Genomic DNA, 20147 nt, shown 5'->3' on the forward strand with positions numbered 1-20147 from the left:
CCATTTTATTCAGAATAGTCGAGAAACCTAATAATTATGTCTTTCGGGACGATTTAATCCCTACAGTCCTCAGGGGAGGGGCTGGAAGTTACAAACTTTGACCATTGTTTACATATAATAATGGTTATTGGGAAGTGTACACACGTTTTAAGGGGGACTTTTCACGTTACGGGGGAGGGGGTTACGTGGGAGGATCTTTCCCTGGGGGAATTTATCATGATGGAAGATGATTTCCATGAAGGGGCCGCAGGATTTTCTAGCATTATTTAAGAAAAAAAAACAATGAAAGAATAAATATAAAAAAAGTTTTTTTCAGCTGGAAGTAAGGAGCAGCATTAGAATCTAAAACAAATAGAAATGATTACGTATGTAAAGGAGTTCGTCTCCTCCACAATAACTCAATCTTTACGCTAAAGTATTTTTAGTAATTTCAACTATTTTCCATTTAGCCAAAAAAAGTTAATATGCAAATTTCGTTTTAATCATTTATGTGCGGTGAGCCAAAATCAAAACATGCATTAATTAAAAAAACGTTCTGAAATTAAATAATTTTTTTTTAATTGCAAGTTAGGAGCGGCATTAAAACTGAAAACGAACAGAAATTATTCCGTATATGAAAGGGGTTGCCCCCCCCTCAACGCCTCGCTCTTTACGCTAAAGTTTTTTATTGTTTTAAAAAGTAGAGTTGTGAGAAAGAGTCAAACTTCAGCGCAAAGAGCGAGGCGTTGAAGAGGGGACAACCCCTTTCATATAAGGAATAATTTCTGTTCGTTTTCAGTCTTAATGTCGCTCCTTACTTGCAGTTAAAAAAGCTGTTTTTTTTTCTATTTAATACATGCAAAGACGAAAAATATTAACTATAAAAAGAATTCAAGAAGACGATTATAAGGAGAAAATGGATCAAGATCAGTACTATTACGTAGTAATAATGTAATAATAGTGTAATAGTACTAATAGTGTAATACTAAATGCTTACAGATAGCATACACTCTCTTGAATCTTGTAGATTCTTGGACTCAAACTTACCTAGAACAAGACAGAAGTCATTGCAACTTTTTCATAGGTGATACATGTACAAATTTTGTAGCCTGTCTAGCTGTATGCCCAGTTTATATCTAGTTTATATCTCCTTCTAAACTAATGCAAATAATTAGTGGTTGACCTTTTCTGGAGGAAACATGCCAAACAAACAGTTATTACTAATTCCAAATATCATGGACAATTTCCTTATAATGTACCCCGCTTCCTCCCTTATGGTTTATATATAGGTCTAAGAAGAAATAATGTATGGACAGAGTACAGCATAAAAATCTAACCATAGTTTTATATTCGTTTAGACGTGGTCAACCACTACTTTTTATCATTTGATGATTTCTTGCACATTTTCTCAAATACGCTCTCGAAATAAATCTATTGTACATAAATGCAGTAAACGTATATCAGAAAATCTAAAAATCTAACCGCAACTTAACTATGAACAAATTTAGTATATCATTCTGACTCTTCAATTTCTCAAGTTCGGCGTGCAACGAATGAGAATATTTCTCTTCAGCTTCATACGAGTGAGTAACACTGAGCGAATGAATGCTCATACTGAAAGTGTGAATAGATGGGATTTTATTGATTTTCTCACGGGAAAATAATGGCTGCTCATAAAATGAACAACTTGTGGATTTTTCAAAGACATAAAATAAACGTGATTTCGTTGGGCTGCAACACAGAAAGGTACTTCTAACATAAATTGTAAAAAAAAGGTAACAAACGTGATGTCCGTGGGAAACCTGATTAAGGATAATCTGACCAATTTACGGAAATCCTGGATCCTTATTGTTTTCCTGCCAGAGCCAAAAATCTGAATTGACCGAAAAAGTCCAAAAAAAAAGTCCAACCGAAAAAAGTCTGCCAAGGTGGAAATACTGCTGTAAATGGACACATTTTGGCAGTAAAATAATTTTAATGTTCGCGTATCTTTTGTTTAAATCCAATTCAAGGTTGAAAGAAACCCTTGTGTGCATATGCACTTTTTCTTATTCTCCAGAAAGACACAATCATAATAAAACGCACTTGGGCGTTTTAAACTATAAAATGTAAACTATATCCTATTTGAGAAATGATAAAAAAAAGAACAAAGTGAAAAAATTATAGAAATAGTATAAAATACACTAGATAAAAAGTATAATCTATTTTCTACTCTGTTCTGTTTTTTTTTTTCATTGTTGTTATCATTATTATCAAAACAGGGCTAAAAAACAAGAAATAACCGCAGTGATACTTAGTCTCGTTCCAAATTTGAACATTTTTTGACTCCTAGTTGTAAATAGCTCTATTGTATTATTGATCTGTTTTAATTTCGAATGTCTTACTTTCTTAACTACCTTGCTTTTTTGTGTTTCATTTTTCCAGAGTTTGGAGTATGTCACCGTCCTATCACAATTTAAGTTCCACTACGGTTTGGGTATTCCTGTTGGTGTGCTTGATGGAGAGAGTTCTTCGTAAAAATATTTCTTGTAAACTAAAAGCTGTGGGATCTAAAAAAAAAATTAAAAAAATTAAATGACTGCTTCTGCATAGGCAGGAGGTTTATATGTATTTTAAAAACACTGGTCATCCCTATGAAATATTTTGTCCATACTAGCGAGAAGATGAAACCAGTAACCGAGCACATTCAGTTTTTATTCGCTGGGGAGGAGAGGTGTGTAGGACTCTGGATTCCTTTGTGGAATTCGGTTCGTGTTAAAATTTGCTGAACAAATTATTATATTCTGCTGGCAAAAAGGAATTCTTTAATTTCAGTTAATGATTATCTGTCTAGTTTCAGGGTCTCCAGTCTCTGGTTGTCATAGGCACAATCTTTAGTAATCTATCATCCATCATCCTTAAAATATTGCCTAGCGATTTTGACAATTCTTTCATTTTGCTTTATAAAGCGAGGTCAAATCACCATTTTCGTACACCTTACTGTTTGGCATCTAAAAACTAGCAAAAACAAGTACCTATAGCTATCCTTGGAAAAATTCTTTTGAAAGATACTTGATAAATCTAAATTATTTAAAACGAGTTATATTCTGCTGGCAAATAGGAAGTCTTCAATTTCAATTAATAATTATCTGTCTAGCTTCAGGGTCTCCAGTCTCTGGTCGTCATAGGCACAATCTTTGGCAATCTATCATCCATCTTCCTTAAAATATTGCCTAGCGATTTTGATTATTCTTTCATTTTGCTTTATAAAGCGGGGTCAAACCACCCTTTTCGTACACCTTACTGTTTGACATCTAAAGACTAGTAAAAAAAAGTACCTAAAGCTATCCTTGGAAAATTCCTTTGAGATATTTAATAAATTGAAAATTATTTAAAACAAATTATTAATGGCAAGTAGGAAGTCTTCAATTTCAATTAATTATTCTCTGCCTAGTTTCAGGGTCTCCAGTCTCTGGTCGTCGTAAAACGCCACCCATGAGTTCTGATCTGGTGTCTTTTATGGCAATGGAATTTCAGCGAAACGGAAAACGCCCTGGTAGCACATCTCCAAAAAGTGATAATACGATGGATTGCAGCCCTACACATAAAAGACAACGTTTTTATTGAATATGAGCTATTCGCTTTTTTGTTTTTATCGGTTTTTGCGTTAGACGTTGTATAACCGCGCGGAGTGAGTGATTACTACTTTTATTATATAATGGTATCTTTAATAATTTCTCTTGCTGTTGAATCATTGAGTAAAATTGAATCGTTTCTTAACAATTCAATTAATGGGTTTCATCAGCATCAGTAAAAGTCTATCTAGAATTATTGTACCATTAATTGACCGTAAGACTAAAATTTTGTATCGATGTCCCAAATACAATTTTATAGTTAAAATATAATCAATATTACTGAAATGTACCCAAATGATATCGAAAATTAAGTTTTCTATTGGAAATCAGGATATCAAATTATTAATTTTACTTTTTGTTAAATTCAATGGTAAATATGGCGTTTGGTAGAATACTGCATAACTTAATTGTTTTTACTTGTGCAATACTGTGATTTTAAGGAAAAAATGATGAAGAACTTGAAAGAACCTGGAATTTTATATATGTTTTATTTTGTGCAAAATAAATATATCAGCAGTAATACCAATTTGTTTTTCTTTATTTTTAAGTTAATTCGTTGCGTTGAGATATGACACTGATAGCCAGATTATTTTTAAACAAAAGCTATGTTTGAATTTATATTCAACAGTTATATGAAAAAATCCTATTGTAACGTAAAAGTCTATTTATGAAGTCAAAAATTGAAAGGTTAGTTAAGATAAATATCTACTCAGTTCTTTGTTCCAGCCCGGGCCGTACCCAGGACTTGTTTTTTTGGGGGTGGAGGTGGGGAGGGGATACAAAAAACTTTAAAAAAGGAAAAAAATTGTGCATATTCATTTTTGTTACGTTTTTACGAATCGAACAAACATTTCGGTGGGAGGGGGATTCGAAATAAATGGCAGTTCAAAACCAATTCAAAATCAATGACTTGTAATAAAAACTTGCGTTGTTTATGGCCTCTTTGTAGGTTTGTACTGAGTTTAGCGCCACATTTTGTTGGCGTCGAAGATTGGGATGGCGTTGTCCTTCTAATGTTATATTTCGGTCTTCTTCATTTTCATTTTTTACACGCACTTGTCTTTGCTCTTCATTTTCAATTTTGACACGTTTTGATTCTCGTTGTCGCTTATCTTCTAACCACTTTTTCTTTTTTCTTCAATTTGAATTTAGTTGTCTGTATTAGTCTTGTATTATTTGATGTTCCAGGTTGTTTATTTTCACCCTTGGTGAATTTAATTTGTTCAGACCTGTTTCTTGGTCTGTCTCATCATGCTCGATTGTTCAGGTGATTGTGGTTCCATAGAATCATCATTTGTAACAATTGAAAATGTTGGTTGTTTTAGTCTTCCTACAAGCATTATGTTGCTGGTTGCGTTTAAAACTGTAAGCTTACTAGTGTTTATTCTGTCGTATTTCTCTTTATGCTACAAGGAATTTAACCTGATAGAAAATAAAACTTCTTTTAAAAAAAATCGGATATTTCTCTAATTTGAATTAAAATAATAATTTTTGATGAGACACCATAAATATTTTCCAATTTACAAAATGGCTTTAGAGATTTGGAACTAAAAACTAAGATAAAATATCGATAATACTAAATATATATATATATATATATATATATATATATATATATATATATATATATATATATATATATATATATATATATATATAATGTTTTTAAATTTGTTCATTAATAAAAAATTTTATATACAAAACTCTGTGTTCTTTAAATTTGTTCTTCCATGTTTAGGTTTTTAGAGTTTCGGTTACTATTGAGCCGCGTATCTCCTTAGTTACAATTAAATAAAAAAAACTAGTTTTTTTAACTGAAAGTAAGGAGCGACATTAAAACTTAAAATAAACATAAGTTTTAAAACTTAAAACGTAAAGCGAACAGAAATTACTCCGAATATGAAATGGGTTGTCCCCTCCGCAATCCCTCGCTCTTTACGCTAAAGTTTTTAATTGTTTTAAAAAGTAGAACTGTGGCAAAGGGTCAAACTTTAGCGTAAAGAGCGTGGGATTGCGGACGGGACAACCCATTTCGTATATGGAGTAATTTCTGTGCGCTTTAAGTTTTAATTTCGCTCCTTACTTTCAGTAAAAAAACTATTTTTTTTATTTAATTTCTGAACGTTTTTGAATTAATGCATGTTTGATTTTGGCTCTCCCCACATAAATTATTAAGATAAAATTTGCGTATTAATTCTTTTTTTGTCTAATTGCTTTCTCTTAGACTTGATCAGACGATTTGGAGACATAAGGGGTAGGGAAGGAGCCCTGTTGCCTTCCCATTTTTAACGAACATCTTTATTAGTAAAAAATATACGTAACTTAAGAATTAACTTACGTATCAAACTTTTATATTCTTATATTTTTATTATGTATATGAGGGGCTTTGTCCCTTCGTTAATACCTTGCTGTTTACGCTAAATCTTAAGTTTTGTCCCAATTCTTTAAGAATAACCCCTGAATCAGAAAGACCGTAGAATAAATAGTTTAAATTGCTAAAAATACTTTAGTATAAAGAGCGAGGTATTTATCTTCTCCTAAATACCTCGCTCTTTATGCTAAAGCATTTTTAGAACCCCTCATATGCGTAATAATCTGTGTTCGTTTTAAGTTTTAATGGTACTCCTTACTTTCAATTGAAAAAACCTTTTCATGTTTATTTTTTCATTGTTTTTTTATTTATAGTAATGCTAGAAAATTCCGCGCCCTTTTCATTGAATTTCTCTTCTACCATGACATATTCTTCCAAGGAAAGATCCTCCCACATAGCCCCCTCCCCTCAACCCCACCCCCAAACAAAAAAAAAACGTCTGTACGCTTCCCAATAACCATTACTGTATGTAAACACTGGTCAAAGTTTGTAACTTGCAGCCCCTCCTCCAGGGAATGTGGGGGAGTAAGTCATCCCCAAAGACATAGTTCTTATGGTTTTCGACTATACGGAACAAAATGGCTATCTAAAAATTTTGATCCGTTGACTTTGGGAAAAAAATGAGCGTGGGAGGGGAACTAGGTGCCCTCCAATTTTTTTGGTCACTTAAAAAGGGCACTAGAACTTAATTTCCGTTTTAATAAGCCCTCTTGCGACATTCTAGGACTTGGTCCATACGATGACTCCTGGGAAAAAAAATTAACACGCACCCGTGATCTGTCTTCTGGCAAAAAATACGAAATTCCAAATTTTTGTAGATAGGAGCTTGAAATTTTTGCTATAGGGTTCTCTGATACGCTGAATGCGATGGTGTGATTTTAGGGGGTGTTTCCCCCTATTTTCCAAAATGAGGCAAATTTTCTCCGGCTCATAACTTTTGATGACAAAGACTAAAGACTTGATGAAACTCATATATTTGAAATCAGCATGAAAATCCGATTCTTTTGATGTATCTTTTAGCATCAAAATTCCGTTTTTTAGAGTTTCGTTTACTATTGAGTCGGGTCGCTCCTTATTACAGTTCTTTACCACGAACTGTTTGATTAGTTACCTGGATATCCTGGGCTATCGCCAGGATGTTGCAGATACACTTTTTTGAAGGCCTGGACTTTCGCCCATAGCGCAAAATATTAAATCAGCATTGAATGAAAGAATTACAAAGAATGATTTCAAGTATACAGATCAGATCGAGAATAAGAAATTTCTACCTGTAAAACTACAAACTCTCTCTCTTTGTCTCTTTTTGTCTCTCTCTCTTTCTCTCTCTCTCTCTCTCTCTCTCTCTCTCTCTCTCTCTCTCTCTCTCTCCCTCTCTTTCTTTCTCTTTTTCAACCAGGACTGATAAATAAAGTGAGATTAAACGAGGCAACTCATTGAAATGAAAGAAGAATAATTGAAAACACGTTTTTGGTGCTAATTTTGCTTATTTATATTCTATAAATTTTATATTTAACCACATTGTTTTAATTCATCAGCAGTTTTACTATCTATATTTAGAATGTGACAAAAGATACGAAGATTTATTATTAGTTTAAACAATGTGGCATCCTTTCGTAGAGGTTGGGGAGGGGCAGTTGCCTCCTCCAATCATTTGGAGAAAAAATATCATATAGCTCCTGTTCCTTGACTATACGGATAATGACCCCTCTGTCCCCTCTCCGCAATACAAAATGTTACTAAAGTGATGAGCGGATGTAAAGGCAGTGATCTAACATTTTTATTACTTCCGCAGCACACCACTCTCGATTCAGTGACCAATATGGAAAAGGTATGCTGGGTAAATGACTTTATTCTGATCGTTAATCGAAAATGGACTTAGAGATTCGGAACTGAGAACTAAGTTAAAATATTTATTTCTTTTATTTTAATTTATTTTAGAACAAGATACGTTTAAGTTCAATTCAAAATTATGTTGGTACGTGACGTCATTGTAATACTGATGTACATAAAAATGACATCATTCAAATAAATATTTTTGTCCAAAATTGAGGCTTTAACGAATTTTCTCAAACTTCTGACCTATATAGATCTTTTTTAGATCAGAAAATATCAGGATAACAATTTTCTTCAAAAAAGAAAAAAGAGAAAACTTTTTTCTCAAAAAGAGAAAAAATAAATATATCTATAGTAGCTGTTGGGGTGGCGCTTTGCGCCACCCCAACACCTATTTGGTGACGGGCGCTTCGCCCCAACCCCCCTCAAGCACCCCCGCACGCGCAAGTCGTTACGCGCCATATTAGTTACGTGCCAATATAGTTGTGTCCCGATGTCCCACCTGTGAATATAGATAGATGTATATATTTTTAACTACGTAAAACTTGCGAATGTACAACATTCTTGGCTGTCCCATTGTCTGCGCATATAAATAGATTGTCAGGTTTACCGACTCTTGAACATGCAACATATAATTGTCCATGGGAAAAACAATCTGTATTCAGATCTATACCTCATTATTCTAATGATTGCCCTTGAGCTTTGTTGATGGTGATTGCTAATCGAACATTCCCTGTGTCCCTGTCGTCATTTATGTATCCCCTTGTGCCCCCCGGCGTCCCCGTTGTCATTGTTTCCCTGTGTCCCAGTCGTCATTTGTGTCCCGGTGTCCCAGTCTGTAATTTCTCTTTGAGTGTCGCGGTCGTCATTTATATTCCCTGTGTCTGGTTTGTAATTTCTCTTTGAGTGTCCTGGTCGTCATTTATATTCCCTGTGTTCCGGTTGTCATTTGTGTCCCGGTGCTTTGTTGATGGTGATTGCTAATCGAACATTCCTTGTGTCCCGGTCGCTTTCTCTTTGAGTGTCCCGGTCGTCATTTATATTCCCTATGTCCCAGTGTCCCGGTCGTCATTTGTGTCCCGATGTCCCGGTGTGTAATTTCGTCAATCAATAAACATGACGTCAGTCGACACACAAACATGACGTCACTCGACACACAGACAACTTATCTATATATATAAAAATAAGTTGTTTGTCTGTCTGTCGACTGACGTCATGTTTGTGTGTCGACTAACGTCATGTTTGTCGACTGACGTCATTATAAGGATTGAGCTGTATGTCGTCATGAAGTTGTTTGTCGTCTGACGTCATGTTTGTCGACTAACGAAACTACAGACCGGGACACAAATGACGTGTTATGTCTGTTATAACGTAATAGAGGCAACAATCTTGACAGGGCCTTTTGAGGGTGAGGCTTTTCTTATTCCACGCATTCTCATGATTCCAATGGATCTGCCTTTTCAACCTAAAAGATTGCAATTCCCAATTTGATTAGCATATTTAGTTTTCAGTCCAGAACCACTAAAGCTATTATGTAAATATCAAAAATATTTATGTTGTCTGAGCAATAATTTTTAGTTTTTATTTCAAAATAGAAAATTACCTGACAATTTTAGAATTATATCTATATATATAAAAATAAGTTGTCTGTCTGTCTGTGGATCAGGTGACGTCATGTTTCTGTGTTGACTGACGTCATGAAATTAGTTGTCGTCATTTTTGCTTTGACGGTGACGTCATTCAAGATATTTAAGACATATGTTCACGTAGAAATCTATTAATGTTTAAGTTTACAATGACTGATGAACTTACAATGGCAAAAGCCGATGTAGATGCTCAAAGAGTCTATGCCAAAAAACTTGCTGCTGATAGAGAAAGTCAGAAAAGAAAGCGTGCCGAGGAACTACCAGAGCAACGCGAAAGCAGACTTGCTGCTAAAAGAGAAAGTGAAAAAAGAAGGCGTGCCGAGGAATCAAAAGAACAGCAAGGAAACAGGCTTGAGGCTGATAGAGAAAGAAAGAACAGAAAGCGTGCCGAGGAATCAAAAGAACAGCAAGGAAACAGGCTTGAGGCTGATAGAGAAAGAAAGAACAGAAAGCGTGCCGAGGAACTACCAGAGCAACGCGGAAGCAGACTTGCTGCTAAAAGAGAAAGTGAAAAAAGAAGGCGTGCCGAGGAATTACAAGAACAGCAAGAAATCAGGCTTGCTGCTGATAGAGAAAGTAAGAAAAGAAAGCGTGCCGAGGAATCACAAGAACAGCAAGAAATCAGGCTTGCTGCTGATAGAGAAAGTAAGAAAAGAAAGCGTGTCGAGGAATCAGAGCAACCTGAAAGTTATCGCCTGGCATTCAGGTACAACCCAGTCGATGATTATAGCTTGAGTAGATGTGTTCAAATCGGGACAATGTCTAAAATTTGTCCCTATTGCAAGGCCTTGAAATTCAATGGTGAAACAATGGGAATGTGTTGCGCCTCAGGAAAAGTTAAACTTCCTCTATTGGCTGCACCACCAGAGCCATTGAAGACTTTCCTTACTGGAACTACGTCAGAATCTAAGCGTTTTTTGTCAAAAATCAGAAAATACAACTCATGTTTCCAAATGACGTCGTTTGGAGCCCAAATCGAAAATCCAGATCAATTTATGTCTACTTTCAAAGTAAAAGGGCAAATTTATCATAGAGCAGGGTCCCTTCTACCATTCTCAGGCGAGAATCATAAATTTTTACAATTGTACTTCATCAGTGATAGAAATTCTGAATTGAATGCACGTTGCGAAATTTCTCCCAACGTTGAAAGGACAATCGTTTCCCAATTGCAACATCTTTTCCACGAAAATAATAATTTAGTGCGTCTGTTCAAAACAGCCATCGATTTGATGCCTACTGATACGCATAAAATTGTTATTTCCGCTGACAAAACGCCTCCTGGCCAACATGTGCGTAGATACAATGCTCCAACTATCGACGAAGTGGCAATCGTTATGGTCGGTGATCAGTTTTTACCTCGAGATATTATTCTTCATAAGCGAAACGCTCAGTTGTTAAGAATTGCTGAAACTCATCGATGCTACGATGCCCTACAATATCCTATCATTTTTTGGGATGGAGCCGACGGCTATCACTTTAATATTAAATTGATGAATCCAGCCACTAACAAAGAAATGAATAAGAAATGCAGTGCAATGCATTATTATTCCTATAGACTAATGATTCGGCAGGATGAAGAAAATTATATTTTAAAATGCCGTGAATTGTTTCACCAATTCGTCGTTCATATGTATGCTAAAATTGAATCAGAACGTTTGCTATATATCCGCCTGAATCAGACCAAGCTCCGCTCTGAACAATACATTCATTTGCGAGATGCAGTTATAAATGACGGTAATACCACAAACGTTGGAAGATTAACAATTTTACCTTCGTCATATGCTGGCAGTCCCCGTCATATGCATGAATATGCTCAAGATGCTATTGCGTATGTTCGTCTCTATGGTCGTCCAGATTTATTTATTACATTTACATGTAATCAATCTTGGGATGAGATACTGCAGCTTTTACTTCAAGGACAATCGGCGGTTCATAGGCATGACATTACGGCCCGTGTCTTCCGGCAAAAGTTGAAATCACTGATAAACTACATTGTAAAACTTGAAGTGTTTGGGTCAGTGCGATGCTGGATGTACTCAGTGGAATGGCAAAAACGAGGTTTGCCACACGCACATATACTAATATGGCTACATAAAAAAATTACTTCGAACGAAATTGATGATGTGATTTCCGCTGAAATACCTGATAAAAATGTCGATAAGGGGTTACATGATATTATTGTAAAAAATATGATACATGGACCTTGCGGTGCACTGAACGAAAATTCACCATGCATGGCCAAAGGAAGGTGCACAAAGCAATATCCTCGACTTTTAGTATCAAACACAATTACTGGCAATGATGGTTACCCACAATATAGAAGAAGATCTACTGAAGATGGCGGTAAAACAGCAATAATAAAGAAGCGTAACGGTACCACCATCGAAGTAGATAACCAGTGGGTTGTTCCATATTCCCCATTATTACCAATAATACTTTTAAGAAATATAAACCCACCAAAGCTTTGCAATGGCACTCGACTTGCCGTAAAAAAAACAATGGAAAACCTAATAGAGGCCACAATCTTGACAGGGCCTTTTCTGGGTGAGGCTGTTCTTATTCCTCGCATTCCCATGATCCCAACGGATCTGCCTTTTCAATTTAAAAGATTGCAATTCCCAATTCGATTAGCATTTGCAATCACCATTAAAAGGTGATTGCAAAGCTCAAGGTCAATCATTAGAAAAATGTGGTATAGATCTTAATACTGATTGTTTTTCCCATGGACAATTGTACGTTGCATGTTCGAGGGTCGGTAAACCTGACAATCTATTTATATGCAGCGACAATTGGACAGCGAAGAATGTTGTATATTCGCAAGTTTTACGCAGTTAATTTTTATTTCGGAACCAAATGAAGCGGTTAATTATCCATCTGAATTTTTAAATTCCATAGATCCTTCAGGGTTTCCACCACACGTGCTACAACTAAAAATAGGCGTACCAATAATACTTTTAAGAAATATCAACCCACCAAAGCTTTGCAATGGCACGCGACTTGCCGTAAAAAAACAATGGAAAACCTAATAGAGGCCACAATCTTGACAGGGCCTTATGAGGGTGAGGCTGTTCTTATTCCTCGCTTTCCCATGATTCCAACGGATCTGCTTTTTCAATTTAAAAGATTGCAATTCCCAATTCGATTAGCATTTGCAACCACCATCAACAAAGCTCAAGGGCAATCACTAGAAAAATGCGGTATAGATCTTAATACAGATTGCTTTACCAATGTTCAATTGTATGTTGCATCTTTGAGGCTCGGTAAACCTGACAATCTATTTATACGCACAGACAATGGGACAGCGAAGACTGTTGTATATTCACAAGTTTTACGTAGTTAATTTGTATTGTATCTATCTATCTATCTATCTATATAAAAACGAGTTGTGTGTATGCATGTTTGTTTGTTTGTAAAAAGAGCGTTTGCATATGACGTCATTATTAGTACATACGGCTTTGTATATGGACAGACAATGGGAAAGCCAAGAATGTTGTATATTCGCAATTTTTACGTAGTTTGAAACACATATATAAATCTATCTATATTCACAGGTGGGACACAGGGACACAACTACAATGGCGCGTAACTAATATGGCGCGTAACGACTTACGCGCGCGGGGGGGCTTGGGGGGGCGCGAAGCGCCCCACCAACTAGGTGTTGGGGTGGCGCGAAGCGCCACCCCAACAGCTAGTCTATCTATATATATAAAAATAAGTTGTCGGTCTGTGGATCAGGTGACGACATGTTTCTGTGTCGACTGGCGTCATGAAGTTAGTTGTCGTCATTTTTGCTGTGACGGTGACGTCATTAAAGATATTTAAGACATATATGTTCACGTAGAAATCTATTAATGTTTAAGTTTAAAATGACTGATGAACTTACAATGGCAAAAGCCGATGAAGATGCTCAAAGAGTCTATGCCAAAAAACTTGCTGCTGATAGAGAAAGTCAGAAAAGAAAGCGTGCCGAGGAATCAAAAGAACAGCAAGGAAACAGGCTTGAGGCTAAAGAACGCAAAACCGCGCAGTTAGATGAAGGTCCACCTGGACAGCGAGAGTCAAAACATATCAAAACTGAAAATGATAGCGATGATGATTGGGTTTGGGATCTTGACTTGGATAAGTTCATCAATGCCTACCAGATCTTAGTTAAAAAATAAAGGTTCGGCGATATGTATTTCATAGTGAAGCTGAAAAATAAAGAAGAAAAAGAAAACTGAAAAAAGAAAAAATGTAAAAAACTAAAAAATACTAAAAAGAAAAAACACTCAAAGAGAAATTACAGACCGGGACACAAATGACGACCGGGACAGAGGGAATATAAATAACGACCGGGACACTCAAAGAGAAATTACAGACTGGGATACCGGGACACAAATGACGACCGGGACACAGGCAATATAAATGACGACCAGGACACAGGTATTTAAGAATATCGTTCAAAGACAAATTTTTAATTGTAAGAAGACCGTTGAAAGAGAAATTTCTAATTGTAAAATGACTGAAGAACCTACAATGGCAACACCCGAGGAAGCTGCTCAAAACGAATGTATTCAAGCCGAAGTAGCTGAGTTGGTAAAGCGTTATGTTTCAGGTTCTAGGTCCGAGAGGCTCCAGGTTTGAACCTTGGCTTTAGCACTAATACAAAAGAAGAAAAAAACTAAAAAAGGTAAAAACTACAAAAAAACTAAAAAGAAAATATATATATATATTTATATATATCATCTTTTCCACAAAAATAATAATTTAGTGCTTCTGTTTAAAAACAGCAATCGAATTGATGCCTCCTGATACGCAACTATCAACAAAGTGGCAATCGTTGTGGTCGGTGATCAGTTCTTACCTCGAGATAATATTCTTTATAGGCGAAACAATCAGTTGACAAGAATTGCTTAAACTCATCGATGCTACGATGCCCTACAATATCCTGACGAATATAAATGACGCCCGGGACACTCAAATAGAAATCACAGACTGGGACACCGGGACACAAATGACGACCGGGACACAGGGAATATAAATGACGACCCGGACACAGGGACACAACTACAACGGGGACGCCGGGGGGCACAGGGGGATATATAAATGACGACGGCAACAAAGGAAATGGTCGATTAGCAATCACCATCAACAAAGCTCAAGGGCAATCAATAGAATCATGAGGTATAGATCTGAATACGGATTGTTTTCCCATGGACCATTATGCGTTGCATGTTCAAGAGTCGGTAAACCTGACAATCTATTTATATGCACAGACGATGGGACAGCAAAGAATGTTGTATATTCGCAAGTTTTACGTAGTTAAAAACATATATATATATATATATATATATATATATATATATATATATATATATATATATATATCTATATTCACAGGTGGGACATAGGGACACAACTACAATGGCGCGTAACTAATATGGCGAGTAACGGCTTACGCGCGCGGGGGGGCTTGGGGGGGCGCGAAGCCCCCCCACCAACTAGGTGTTGGGATGGCGCGAGGCGCCATCTGAATACGGATTGTTTTCCCATGGACCATTATGCGTTGCATGTTCAAGAGTCGGTAAACCTGACAATCTATTTATATGCACAGACGATGGGACAGCAAAGAATGTTGTATATTCGCAAGTTTTACGTAGTTAAAAACATATATATATATATATATATATATATATATATATATATATATATATATATATATATATATATATATATATATATATATATCTATATTCACAGGTGGGACATAGGGACACAACTACAATGGCGCGTAACTAATATTGCGCGTAACGACTTACGCGCGCGGGGGGCTTGGGGGGGGGGCGCGAAGCCCCCCCCCCCACCAACTAGGTGTTGGGGTGGCGCTTCGCGCCACCCCAACAGCTAGTTTTTATATATAGATGTCCCGGTGTCCCGGTCGTCATGTGTGTCCTGATGTCCCGGTGTGTAATTTCGTCAATCAACAAACATGACGTCAGTCGAAACACAAACATGACGTCACTCGACACACACCCACACACAGACAACTTATTTTTCTATAACCAAGGTGCAGCTTTATCCACTACGTCATCGTGTTATTATTTACTTTAATTCTTTTGTAACTCCATTAATTTACTTAAATCAGTAAGAATTTAATGTCTAATGTACATAATTTAACTAGGATAAACACGAATATATAAAATGATGCCTTTTTCCTCCTCTTTGGTAATTTAATAATTGCTTCTGGAGGAAATCAAATTTAGAGCCGCGAATCGGGCCCCAAAAGGTAAAACAGTTCTTGAAAAATAAAAATTAACGTAGAAGCCAAGAAAGGTCCGTAGCACTCCATGCTTATGGAGCCTTCTGGAAACACTTTTATCACGTTTGTATGTTCCTTAGAAGTTGAAACAGCTTTCCTAGTTTAGAAGTTGAAACAAATTTCCTTGCGACAGGTAAGGTTGAACCTGGCAACATTTGATAACAAGGGGCAGCTGTATCCACTACGTCATCGCAAGGTATTATTTACTTAATTCTTTTGTAACTTCATTAATTTACTTTAATCAGTAAGAATTTAATGAATAATGTACATAATTTAACTAGGATAAATGAATATATAAAATGATGCCTTTTTCTTCCTCTTTGGTAATTTAATAGTTGCTTCTGGAGGAAATCAAATTTAGAGTCGCGAATCGGGTCCCAAAAGGTAAAACAGTTCTCGAAAAATATAAATGAAGAAGCCAAGAAAGTTCATCAATGAATAAGCCAAGAAAGTTCATCATGCTTGTGGACTGTTTTGATCATCCTTGCGACACGTGGAGAGGTATTATTTACTTTAATTCTTTTGTAACTTCATTAATTTACTTTAATCAGTGAGAATTTAATGTCTAATGTACATAATTTAACTAGGATAAACGCGAATATATAAAATGATGCCTTTTTCCTCCTCTTTGGTAATTTAATAGTTGCTTCAGGAAATCAAATTTAGAGTCGCGAATCGGGTAAAGGTAAAACAGTTCTCGAAAAATATAAATGAAGATTCCAAGAAAATTCTGATGACAGTTCAATTTCCTTGCGACACGTGGGATTGAACCTAGCAAACTTTGTTCACAAGCTGCAGCTTTATCCACTACGTTATCGCAAGGTATTATTTACTTTAATTCTTTTGTAACTTCATTAATTTACTTTAATCAGTGAAAATTTAATGTCTAATGTAAAAAATTTAACTAAAAATGAAGGTACAAGCCAAGAAAGGTCCATAACCATCCATGCTTGTGCGACACGTGAGGTTGACCCTAGCAACCTTTGATGACAAGCTGCAGCTTTATCCACTACGTTATCGCAAGGTATTATTTACTTTAATTCTTTTGTAACTTCATTAATTTACTTTAGTCAGTGAAAATTTAATGTCTAATGTATAAAATTTAACTAGGATAATTGCGAATATACAAATTGATGCCTTTTTCTTCCTCTTTGGTAATTTAATAATTGCTTCTGGAGGAAGTTATATTTTGGGCCGCAAGTCGGGCCCCAAAAGGTAAAATAGTTTTTAGTAACCCAAAATGAAAAATAGTTTTCCGTAAAAAAGTGTTTAGTGAGGAAAATAGCCATTTATAGCCGATTTAGAATTTGTAATTGGGGACCTAATATCTTGGAAAACGCTTAAAGCGGAGAGATCAGGATGAAACTTGGTGAGAAGTATAAGCACAAGTCCAAGATTCGCGACTGACATAACCGGACCGGATCTGCTCTCTTTGGGGGAGTTGGGGAGAGTAATTCGGAAAAAATAGAAAAAATGAGGTATTTGTAACTTACGAACGGGTGATCAGATTTTAATGAAAGTTGATATTTAGAAGGATCTTGTTTTTTAGAGCTCTCATTTTAATCCCAACTAGATCCGGTGACATTGGGAGATTTGCAGGGGCAAACCGGAAATATTGGAAAACGTGAAAATTGAGGTATCTTTATCTTACGAATGGGTGATCAGATTTTATTGAAACTTGATATATAGAAAAATCTTATGTCTCAGATGCTCCATTATCAATTCTAACTGGATCTGGAACATAAAAGATTGGAGAGGGGAAACAGAAATCTTGGAAATAAAAAATCTTGGAAAACGCTTAGAGTGAAGAGATCGGGATGGAACTTGATGGAAAGAATAAGCACAAGCTCTAGATATGTGATTGACATAATTGGAACGGATCCACTCTCTTTGTGAGACTTAGGGGGAGGGGGTCCTGTGCTTTTGCGAGTTCGGTACTTCTGGACGTGCAAGGACGATGAAAATTGGTAGGTGTGTCAGGGACCTACAAAAATTGACTTGATAACAGTCTTTTCCCCGATGCGACCATCTGGGGGGATGGAGGGAGAGGAAAAATTGAAAAAAAATTAGAGGTATTTTTAACTTATGAATGGGTGATCGGATCTTAATGAAATTTGACATTTAGTAGGACCTCGTGTCTCAGAGCTCTTATTTTGGATTCTGACCGTATCCAGTGATACTAGGGGAGTTGGAGGGGAAACGGAAAATCTCGGGAAACGCTTAGAGTGGAGAGATAGGGATGAAATTTGGTGGGAAGAATAAGCACAAGTCCTAGATACGTATTTTTCATAACCGGACTGAATCCACTCTCTTTGGGGGAGTTTAGGGGGAGGGTGTTAATTCGGAAAAAATAAAAAAGGAGGTAAATTTATCTTAAGAACGGGTGACCGGATCTTAATGAAATTCGATATTTTGTAGGAATTTATGTCTCAGAGCTCTTACTTTAAATCCTGACTAGATTTGGTGATAATGGGGGGAGTTAGAGGGGGAAACCATTAATGTTGGAAAACACTTAGATTGGAGAGATCGGGATGAAACTTGTTGGGTAGAATAAACAAATGTCGTAGATATGTGATTGACGCAATCGGGCTGGATCAGTTCTCTTTGGGGGAGTTAGGGGGGGTCTAATGCTTTGGTGAGCTCGGTGCTTTTGGACGCGCAATCGCGTCCAAAGCATCGCGTCCAAAATTGATATAGGCCGATTTCAATTGTTAGGCGTGCCAGGAAGACGCGAGTTCGGAGTTAGGGTGAGGGGGTCCTGTGCTTTTGCGAGTTCGGAACTTCTGGACGTGCAAGGACGATGAAAATTGGTAGGTGTGTCAGGAACCTGCACAAATTGACTTGATAAAGTTGTTTTCCCCGATTCGACCATGTGGGGAGGGGGGGGGGCTGAAGGGAGAGGAAAAATTACCAAAAATGAAGTATTTTTGACTTACGAGTGGGTGACCAGATATTAATGAACTTTGATGTATAGAAGAACCTCGTGTCTCAGAGCTCTTATTTCAAATCCCGACCGGCATTAAGCCTCTGATTTTCCTTTTAAATCAATCTATTGATTCTTAGAATTTTGCTAGAGCTCATGCCATATGAGCTCTTGGCTCTCCCAACCTTGTCACAAGTGCTCAGAAGCCCTTGTATTAATTACAAAAGACATTTGATTTAGCAATATCCTTTAAAATGAGTCCTTAACCAGCGTTTATGATGTCCTAGTTCCCAGCTTGCTGCGGAGAAGAAAAATAACATGGGCTAGATTTTGCTCTTTACTATAATCTATACTGGTTTTTATGTAATTTTCAAAGATGCTTGTATTATGTAAACTGTTAGTTACCATGGGCTGTGGTTTGATATTTACCAGGTTTCAGCTATATATGATGAAGCCTAAATATGCCCCATTTATAATCAACTATATCGATTGTTTATGAATTTTCTATGGAAATATAGCACAGCGTTGTAGAGATAAGCACTTTAGGAGTGAAGCCAAAAAGTTTGGTTCCAGGAGACAATTATATTTTTCAACTGAGAGCTAAAATAGTATTATCTTAAATAAAATTTTCAGGAATTATCCTAGTTTCAGTTGACAAATCAGAATTTTTATTAAAGCCAAAACTTACTGGATTTTACATAATTATATCTACTTCTTTTTATAATGTTAAAAATCTCATTTTATTTTAGTATACAAGAAGAAGTTAAAAACATTTGCTACTACAGTGTTATAGAAAAAAGCAGTTTTTCGTAAAAAATTGATTCTGTTTTAATTTTTTTTATTACGAAAGGTTTTTAAATACATCAATGTCATTATAAGTGAGACATTTAGCAGCAATCTTTGATTTTTCTAGCGTCCCGCTAGTGGCAGAAAACACGGGAAAAAAGATACCGTCGAAGCAGAATATCGTTATTTCTTGTTTTTCAAGCCAATGAGTTTTCCTCTTTATTCAAATCAAGGGACAGTTAGTTTTCTTTTACAAGGGTGTTGGGCAAGGTAGTTCTTCTTCGACCACTTCTTCCATAAAATATTTCTCCCCCCAGGGCACAGTTAAAACCCTTAACCCAGGATTGGGGGTATATTGACCCCAAAGTTTTTGTTGTCTGATCTTTGGGCTATTTCAAACAAACTGGCAATCTCAAAATCTTGATTTGACACATTTGGGAAAAAGAGAGTGTGTGTTCACATAAAAATTCATTTATTTAAGTAATATAAGTAGAAGGAGAAAAATCAAGTTTGTAAAAGCTTTCCGTCAACCCCAGCATTGATACGAGAATTTATTGAAGTGACGATTTATTGAAGCGACGGTTTTTTGAATTGACAATTTGTTGAAGTGACGATTTATTGAAGCGACAATACATTGAAGCGACGGTATATTAAAACGACGGTATGTTAAAGCAACAGTTTATTAAAGCGACGGTTT

General features: G+C 36.2%; 1 protein-coding gene across 2 annotated transcripts in view; it reads left to right on the forward strand.

The window, feature by feature from the left end:
• The window catches only part of LOC136039983 (HUWE1-associated protein modifying stress responses-like), a 38525-nt gene extending 34412 nt beyond the window's left edge, over window positions 1–4113 (forward strand). The window contains exon 5 of one of the 2 annotated variants that reach the window (XM_065724047.1): window positions 2813–2871. In XM_065724047.1, coding sequence (XP_065580119.1) covers window positions 2813–2856 — 44 coding nt within the window. In that variant the 3' untranslated portion in view covers window positions 2857–2871. Of the gene's footprint in view, window positions 1–2812; window positions 2872–3412 lie in introns of those variants that run through there. The other variant, XM_065724045.1, reaches the window with a different exon arrangement.
• Window positions 4114–20147: the final 16034 nt, after the last annotated feature.

Source organism: Artemia franciscana, chromosome 20 (genome assembly GCF_032884065.1).
Source record: "Artemia franciscana chromosome 20, ASM3288406v1, whole genome shotgun sequence".
Lineage (NCBI taxonomy): Eukaryota > Metazoa > Arthropoda > Branchiopoda > Anostraca > Artemiidae > Artemia > Artemia franciscana.